At 45.7% G+C, this 9,330-nt stretch overlaps 2 protein-coding genes across 2 annotated transcripts in view; both read left to right on the top strand.

Annotated features, from left to right (window-relative positions):
* Positions 1-9,330, top strand: part of MECR (mitochondrial trans-2-enoyl-CoA reductase) — a 32,981-nt gene that overhangs the window by 6,198 nt on the left and 17,453 nt on the right. The window lies entirely within an intron of this gene.
* On the top strand, positions 1,958-4,743 carry LOC103087658 (eukaryotic translation initiation factor 5B-like). Its single transcript, XM_007461834.1, has 3 exons — positions 1,958-2,053; positions 2,415-4,262; positions 4,636-4,743. Exons 1-3 carry the CDS (start codon positions 1,958-1,960, stop codon positions 4,741-4,743), a joined length of 2,052 nt encoding a protein of 683 aa, XP_007461896.1.

The following is a 9,330-nucleotide window of genomic DNA, read 5'->3' as shown; positions in this document are numbered from 1 at the left end:
TTCTTTTTTTTTTTTTGGGGGGGGGGGTTATTGACGTATAGTTGATTTACAATGTTGTGTTAGTTTCTGGTGTACAGCAAAGTGAGTCAGTTATATATACATATTCTTTTTCATTATAGATTATTAACAGGATACTGAATATAGTTCCCTGTGCTATTCCATTCTTTTCATTTGTTTTTTGATAAAAGAAAGGGGTTGACCAAGGTCAGCAGCGGTAAACATGGGAATGTGTGCCATCCCCCCGCCCTGTCTTCTGTGCCAGTGACAAATCTTCACAGCTCCCTTTTCTGTGTACCTCAAAACCTACACACCTCTTTGCCTCATTCTCCCCAAACAACACTTTTTCCTGCCAAGACAAGATGAGGCCTCAGCACCCTTCTCAACATTATCCTGCAGCTGTGGAAATGGTTCTGAGGCTTGAGTCCTCTGATCCAACAATTGTCCAGCTCCAACAAGTCTGTGAAGCTGAAGCAGGTGTTGGACTGCCTGCTCGCCAGTGTTTGCTCCAGGGAGCAACGATGTGACTTGAAATAAGGGGTCCTGGGCACAAGATTTCACCAAGGGCCCCCTTTGCCATTGGTTAGTTACACAATCAGAGGCCCACCAGGCAGGGGCTGCATGGTCATCGTCCTACCCATCAAAGAGAAAAGCAGCTGCAGGCAGGGCCTCTGCCCCCTGCTGTGGCCCAGTCTTGCTCTCTGAGGCGGCAAGGAGTTAGGCCTCAGCAGACTAAGCAACAGACTCTCTGCAGCTCCCTTCATGCAAGTTTCCTGATGTTAGCAGATGTAGAATATTATGGGGCTTGCAACCTTTCTGGTAATCTTAGTTGAGGGAAGTAGGAGATTGAGAGGGTAGGGAGAGGGTTTCTTTGCCAGCACTGGGTAGAAACTTCCAGAAGTTGCCGTCTGTCTCTGATTCCCTTGCATTCAAAGCGATTGTGCTACAGAACAAAAAGTCCTGAATGGTGGGAAAGCAAGATGACTTGGAGGCAGAGAACCCGGAAGAGGCGCAGGGAGGAAAGCGGGAGTGTCCGCACACCACGAAGAAACACAGAACCCGTGAGCTTTGCCCGGGAAAGGCAAAGACTCCATGAGAACCCCCCCAGCTGTGGCCACCAGCATCCCCTGCTGGGGGGCGAGCTGGAGAACTTCATTCCACCACAGTTGCCCAGCTGTGCCCTGCTTATTGATGATTAATCAAATGCCAGAACAGTGTTCAAATGCCCAGCACTTCACTAAATCACAGAAGGCGGCTTGTTTGTGACCACGGGGACTGCAGACAGACCCAGGAGAGCCACGTAAGACATCAGTTACCTTCCCCCAGTGCTCTGTGATGGAACGCACATTCTTGGCTCTCTGTAATGAGCAGAGGAGAAAGTCTCTGTGGCCCGCGACAACTCTTCCTGCGCAAAATGATGAGTGACCACTTTGAGGTGATTGAGTGGAAGATGCAAGATAAGTACAAATGGTTGCTAATTAAATGCGGAAGGCAGGAAAGATATCTTAGCAGAGCTGGCTGGTGCCCGCCTTACACAGCCAGTATAACTGAGCCAGGCCCCAGAGTACTGGCCTCTTTTTCCCCCCTCTCAAAAGGCTCTTTCTTCTGCCTGCTTTTGTCTCCCTTGTAGTTCATATGGCATCACAGGTGTACAGCCTTTGCCTCAAAGGAGCCATTGTGACCTTATCCAGTGTGGGATCTGTCGAATGAAGGCAGAGGCATCCCTCCGAGTCGCGTGGCGCCACTACTTACAGGGGAAGGGACTGAACAGTCTTGGGAAAGTGTCTTGAGATCCAGCCAGGCTGTGTTTGGGTGCCTCCTTTGCACTCCATAACACAGCCACCAGTTCCTTTGGTGAGTTTAAAGCAAAAAAGAACAAGGAAGAAATTGCTATCATTACACCCGAGGTCCAACTCCTGGAATTCAGACTCGGCCCGGTTTTCCTTCCTGTCTCGGCAGAATGGTATCCTTGACGACGCTGTTAGAACTGTCTGCAGGAACAGCAGCATCTGGTATTGATGGCATTCCTTGGGGCAGGCTGGGGCTGGTCTCCCTGGTGAGACGCAGCTGGACCAACACACCTCCCCCTGCGCAAGCAGCCTGTGTCAGGCCTGTCCCCGCCCTCACCCACCTCAGTCTGCAGCTTCAACTTTCCGTCTCCTGCCCCACTCCCCTTCCCTCCCACTTCTGTGAATTTCAACTGGTGCAGAGAAGCTAGGCTCCCAGAAGACAAAGAAGAGAACTGGGAGCAGGCTGCAGCCCAGTGCAGCACTTTTCAAACTGCTGTCTGGGGTACTCAGTGTGCTGTGAGGGTAGTGTTCTCAGCTGAGTTAACTCTGGAAACTCTGGGTTACACAAAGCCACGTGGGTTTCTTTACTGGAGGACTTCTCAGAGCCTTTATGACTCTAATGTGCAGTTTGAATCTTATAAAGGGAGTTTAGCATTAGATAAAAAGCCAAGTAAAGAAGTGAGCTCGGAATCCGAGTATGACTCTGATGATGATCGAACTAAAGAAGAACGGGCTTACGACAAAGCAAAACGGAGGATCGAGAAACGGAGACTTGAACATAGTAAAAACGTAAATACAGAGAAGCTAAGAGCTCCTGTTATTTGTGTACTTGGACATGTGGACACAGGGAAGACAAAAATTCTAGATAAACTCCGTCACACGCATGTACAAGATGGTGAGGCAGGTGGTATTACACAGCAAATTGGTGCCACCAATGTTCCTCTTGAAGCTATTAATGAACAAACGAAGATGATTAAAAATTTTGATAGAGAGAATGTACGGATTCCAGGAATGCTGATTATTGACACTCCAGGGCATGAGTCTTTCAGTAATCTGAGAAACAGAGGAAGTTCTCTTTGTGATATTGCCATTTTAGTTGTTGATATTATGCACGGTTTGGAGCCCCAGACAATTGAATCTATCAACCTTTTGAAAGCTAAAAAATGTCCCTTCATTGTTGCACTCAATAAGATTGATAGGTTGTATGATTGGAAAAAGAGCCCCGACTCTGATGTTGCTGCTACTTTAAAGAAGCAGAAAAAGAATACAAAAGATGAATTTGAGGAGCGAGCAAAGGCTATTATTGTGGAATTTGCACAGCAGGGGTTGAACGCAGCTTTGTTTTATGAGAATAAAGATCCCCGCACTTTTGTGTCCTTGGTACCTACCTCTGCACATACTGGTGATGGCATGGGAAGTCTGATCTACCTTCTTGTCGAGTTAACTCAGACCATGTTGAATAAGAGGCTTGCACACTGTGAAGAGCTGAGAGCACAGGTGATGGAGGTTAAGGCTCTCCCAGGAATGGGCACCACTATAGATGTAATATTGATCAACGGGCGTTTGAAGGAAGGAGATACAATTATTGTTCCCGGAGTAGAAGGGCCCATTGTCACTCAGATTCGAGGCCTCCTATTACCTCCTCCTATGAAGGAGTTAAGAGTAAAGAAGCAATATGAAAAGCATAAAGAAGTAGAAGCCGCTCAGGGGGTAAAGATTCTTGGGAAAGACCTGGAAAAAACATTGGCTGGTTTACCCCTCCTCGTGGCTTATAAAGAAGATGAAATCCCAGTTCTTAAAGATGAACTGATCCATGAGTTAAAGCAGACACTAAATGCTATCAAATTAGAAGAGAAAGGAGTCTATGTCCAGGCATCTACACTGGGATCTTTGGAAGCTCTACTTGAATTTCTGAAAACATCAGAAGTGCCCTATGCAGGAATTAACATTGGTCCAGTCCATAAAAAAGATGTCATGAAGGCTTCGGTGATGTTGGAACATGATCCTCAGTATGCAGTAATTTTGGCCTTTGATGTGAGAATTGAACGGGATGCGCAAGAAATGGCTGACAGTTTAGGAGTTAGAATTTTTAGTGCAGAAATTATTTATCATTTATTTGATGCCTTTACGAAATATAGACAAGACTACAAGAAACAGAAACAAGAAGAATTTAAACACATAGCAGTATTTCCCTGCAAGATAAAAATTCTGCCTCAGTTTATTTTCAATTCTCGAGATCCGATAGTGATGGGCGTGACTGTGGAAGCAGGCCAGGTGAAGCAGGGGACACCCATGTGCGTGCCTAGCAAAAATTTTGTTGACATTGGAATAGTAACAAGTATTGAAGTAAACCATAAACAAGTGGATGTTGCAAAAAAAGGACAGGAAATCTGTGTCAAAATAGAACCCATCCCCGGTGAATCTCCCAAAATGTACGGAAGACATTTTGAAGCTACAGATATTATCGTCAGTAAGGTAAGTATCTCACTCAGCAAAAGTGGCCCCTTTTAAGAAAGGGGGCCGTCGGCTCTTCTGATGGCCTTTACTCAGGAGCTGAGGGCTTACATTGAGAATCTGATGGGACTGGATTCTTCGTTAGGGCTTGGGCCTGTAGCCTGGCCTCCTGACAGAGTGCCCGCTAGGACTTCTAGGTCAGAGCCCCAGCAAACAGATGTGGTGCTGGCATTCTGCTCCCAGAAAATGCAGGCAGGCAGGCTCTGCTTTGGCAGTTTCTGCCTGAGCTTTCAATCTGTGATGAGCAGGATCTGGTAACAAACTCTGGGGCCACATGCTCTTCTTTGGCACTTGTTAACATTGTTTTGTTCACTCTGTGCCTTGGGCCTTACAGATCAGCAGGCAGTCCATTGATGCCCTCAAAGACTGGTTCAGAGACGAAATGCAGAAGAGTGACTGGCAGCTTATTGTGGAGCTGAAGAAAGTATTTGAAATCATCTAATTTTTCCACACGGGTCAGGAATTGGAGTAAATGCAAAATGATGTTGTAATACTACCAAGAAAAACAAGGCAAAAAATGGAATGGACCTATCTGAAAACTGATGAACTAATTAAGCATAGAAGGAAAAAAATAGGCGTATAAGATGTTTTCCATGAGAAACCAAGAAACTTACACTGGTTTGACAGTGGTCGATTACACGTCCCCACAGCTCCGGCGTGCCTGCTCACTCGTCCACGCCTTTCCCAGTCCTCCTCTACTGGCTGCTGTGTTTTAAAGGTTGCCCTTCCCCAAGTTTGGATTTTTATTACAGATCTAAAGCTCTTTCAATTTTATACTGATTAAATCAGTACTGCAGTATTTGATTAACCAAGCTTCTGCAGATTTTCTGATACTTGGGACTTTTTTGAGGTAAGAAATACTTATTTATGCATATCCTTCCCACAGTGGTGGTTTTTTTCTCTTTCCCCCATGCGTCCTTCTGCCATATGCCCTTAGGAATTTTTTAAAATAGAAAATTAGGCATTCTGATATTTATCTGCTTTGTGTGAAACCATGGTGTAAAGCAAAACTGGCTGCTATTTACTGCTTGTGTGGTCAAGAGAGTCCACTGTAATCAGCACAGTTCTGAACTCCAATAAAGAACCCAGACGTTGAAAAATAAAAAAATAAAAAAAAAAATAAAGGGAGTTTAGTAGGCAATGTTTCCCAAAAGTATTGGACCCCAGGGAATACCTATTAATATCTCCCAGGACAGAGATTCCACACACACAGTGTAGGGGATGCCGGCTTAGTGTTCGACAGTCTGAGCTTTGGAGTCAAGCTTAAGATCAAGTCTTGCCACTTACTAACAGTTTAACCTTGGGCAAGTTACTTAACTTCTCTGAGCTTCAGTTCCCATCTGAAAATTGGGGTGATAACACCCTCCAGACATTTTGAAGACTCAACAGCGTCTTGTATACGAACGCTAAGCACAGTGTCTGGAGCTTGGTAAGCTGTTAACAGTAGTTATCATTTAATTGTCCAGCCAGATCACCCAGAATAAGTTTATCTACTATCCTAGACTCCACCTACATGCAGCTGACTCACCTCTGTGTGTCCAGTGCAGAGCACCCTCTGCTCCATTCCGTACTGCAGGCCACCTGCTTCAGGCTTCAGATGTAACACCTTCCTCCCCGCTCCAAGCCACTCTTCTTTCCTCTTATCTCAACAACCAGTTGCCCAAGCCTGGGAGCCATCAAAAGACTCCCCAGCCACCCCCATGTAGTCAGTCACCAAGTGATATCAGTGCTACTTTTTATTTAAGAGATTCCAGGTTATCAGATCCTTCTCTCCATTCCCACAACTCCAATCTAGACTGCACCTGTGCCTGGCCTACCATCAGGTCAGATTCTTTACCATTCCCTCTGGCAGGAAATCCTTCCTTTCTCTCAGTCCACCCCATAAACTCCTGTTTATCCTTCAAGCTTCAGCTAAGATATCACGCCTTCCGAAGTCCCTTTGGTAACCCTTTGCTCTCCCTCTGGCTGGTCACACACTCAGTTGGCTTTAGCACTACAAGCGCCCTCCCAGTGTTTCCACATGTGAGTCCCCACGCCATCAATCTCCTGGGCAGGAGATACTATTTTTTTCATCTTTAAAGCCCTTGGCACAGTCCCTGGCACTTAGTAAGATTGTTGATAAATATTTGTTTAATTAAATTTACTTGAATTTTCCAAAAAGTTGCCATCTTCCTTTGAGTGATTCATTGATTTTTTTCAGAGGTATAGCCAGCTGTTTCAAAGGTTTCCTTGGATATTCCCACCTCTGACAACAGCTAACATTTCTTCAGCATCTACTGTGTATCAGGTACTCTAGCAAGTGCTTTATGTCCTTTAACTCACCTAATCCATGAGCTGACTTGTAGTGTTCTCCCATTCCACAGATGAGTACTGTGAGGTTCAGCTAGCTGGTCAATGACCGAGGTAGGATTCACACCCAGGACTGCCTGTTTCATTCCAAATCCATGTTCTACCCTTCATCTATGAACTGAGAGCTACCTGTATTCTTATCCTGACCACGGTCATCTAGATTTTTAAGAATTACAAACGTACTGCAGATTTGATCTGCACTCTCCTGTAAGGAAAAGAGGCATGGGTTTTTGCTTAGATTGAACTCCCTTAAGGATAATCTCCATTTTTATTTGCACCCATCGTTCAGCAGTATTTTCCTAAACAGCCCAGGACCAGAGAGAGCAAGTACCAGCCTCAGTAGCTAAGTCCTTGGGGTGTGAGCCCCTCCCCTGACTCCCTGACTGTCACTTTTGTACCACATTTTCTCACTACAGAGGAAAATGGGATAATTTCTTTAAGAAGCATTCTCCAGCACTGTTGTGGCCCCAGATGCTGTGCTGAACACTGAGTTAAGACTAAAAGTTCTCTGCCCTCCGTGAGCTTACAGCCTAGTAGGGAGACAGCACACATTCTGACTTTAAAACTCAGTGATAAGTAAAAAGTACCCTGAACTGAGTCTGAAAGACCTGGATTCAAATCCGAAGTCATATCTGTACTCCAAAATCCAGAAAGCTCTGAAAACTAGCAGTTTTGTTTTTTCATAACTCATTTGGAGGCAAAACCTAATCTGGAGTGAAGTTTTTGTATGGTCACTGTTCAACCCACTTAGTGTGACTATTCCTACTTTTTGCTTCAGGAACAATGTGTCTGATGGGAGTGCTGCCCATCCCCCATGGAGAGGTGCAGATAACACACGGGCCTGAACTCTGGAGGACATCCGGCCCCAGGAGTTGGAAAAGGAATGTGCATTTATGCTTTGTGATCAGTTGAAGAAAATGTATGAAAAGACTTCATAAACTAGATGGTCTTAAATGGCATAGTCACCCCATCTGTGTAATGGGAGCACTGAGGGTGGAGCAAGTGATTTTTTTTCAGGGCCAAGAAGAGGGTCAAAAGATGCTTTAGGGGAAGTAAAATTTCAGCCAGGTCCTAAAGGGTGAGTTCTTTCTCACTTTTAGTAGAGAAGCTGTGGAAAAGGAATTCTGGTGAAGAGCGTGTAGAAAATGTGCAGGAAAAGATGTCTTTAAGGAGCTTGAGCACATGGACTCTGTCAGCTTACAGAAAAACTCTGATTATCTGTAAAACTGCAAGAGAGAAGCGGTACAGATAATATAAAGGGGCAGCTAGTCCACAATCCATTTGCTCTGGGCAGGATTTTTCTCTGGAGGGCAGACTTACATATGTGTCACAGAGAAACAGTGCCGTCTGGGCTGACGCCTCCCTCCTTATCCTGGTGGAGAGGCTGTGGAGCCCTCCCCCTGGCCCCCAGCTCCCCAAGCAGGCCCAGCAAATGGTCAAGGCTGCCCACTACTCCAGGCTTCTCTTGCAGCCCTCTGCGTGGTGTGGGGTCAGCCCTTCACCAGCTGGTTTCTCTAGCGTCAGGCTACCAGGTTCAAACCATATCAGCCACTTAACAACTTTTGGTGGCCTGAAACAAGTTATTTATTGCGCCTTTGTTCCTCCGCTGTAAAATCAGAATAGTAATGTAAGCTCACACGGAAAGCACTCAGCTGCGTGCCTGACTGGTACATACTCAAACAGTAGTTATTATTATTACAAGGACTCTCCCTCCTCCAGCTATGTATAAATACATACATTCCAGGCTTCCCTGGTGGCGCAGTGGTTGAGAGTCCACCTGCCGGTGCAGGGGACACGGGTGCGTGCCCCCGTCTGGGATGATCCCACAGGCCGCGGAGCAGCTGGGCCCGTGAGCCACGGCCGCTGAGCCTGCGCGTCCAGAGCCTGTGCTCCACAACGGAAGAGGCCACAACAGTGAGAGGCCCGCGTACCGCAAAAACAAAACAAAACAAAACCAAAAAAACCATACATTCCTTAATACTTAACCTAAAAGGGAAAAAAAAGCCCTTTCTGCCGCTGCGCTGAGCCTGCGCGTCCAGAGCCTGTGCTCCACAACGGAAGAGGCCACAACAGTGAGAGGCCCGCGTACCGCAAAAACAAAACAAAACAAAACCAAAAAAACCATACATTCCTTAATACTTAACCTAAAAGGGAAAAAAAAGCCCTTTCTGTATTCTCTCTGCCCTGGTCATCAACTCCTTCCTAGTTGACCATTTTCTGTAGAGTGTTTTTATTTTGATTTTTTGCAGCTGTTTCTCAATCATGGTAAAGCATGGCCTCCCTTACTTTGGTCATAATACAGTACAGGGATTCCCAGGTTGGTCCCCAGCGGTCCTCGTAGGCAGTCAGAGGGATTCCCATGCTCATTTCGGGTACTGGTTTAGAGCAAGGTAAGTAAGAGAGCCAACTCTTAAAGTGGATAAGCCCCACCCTGACCAATTCTCTTACACTGCGTAAGTTTCATCATCTCCAGGAGCCTTCATTTCCTGCTTGATAGAATGGAAATAGTCATACTTTCATCACAGGGGTGTTACATCTTAGATTATGTGTTTAAAGCCCTTAGCACAGGACCTGGTGTATAATAAACACCTCACAAATGCCTGCCACAATTATTACTACTAGTACAAGCCATTTCTTAGAAATCACACTTTTACCCCAAGTGGAGCCTCAGGTATAATTA

The sequence above is a fragment of the Lipotes vexillifer genome, unplaced genomic scaffold (assembly GCF_000442215.2).
Source record: "Lipotes vexillifer unplaced genomic scaffold, Lipotes_vexillifer_v1.1 scaffold699, whole genome shotgun sequence".
In the NCBI taxonomy this organism is placed as follows: Eukaryota; Metazoa; Chordata; class Mammalia; order Artiodactyla; family Lipotidae; genus Lipotes; species Lipotes vexillifer.
The sequence above is the reverse complement of the archived record's forward strand: the minus strand, read 5'-3'. Positions and strand labels throughout refer to the sequence as shown.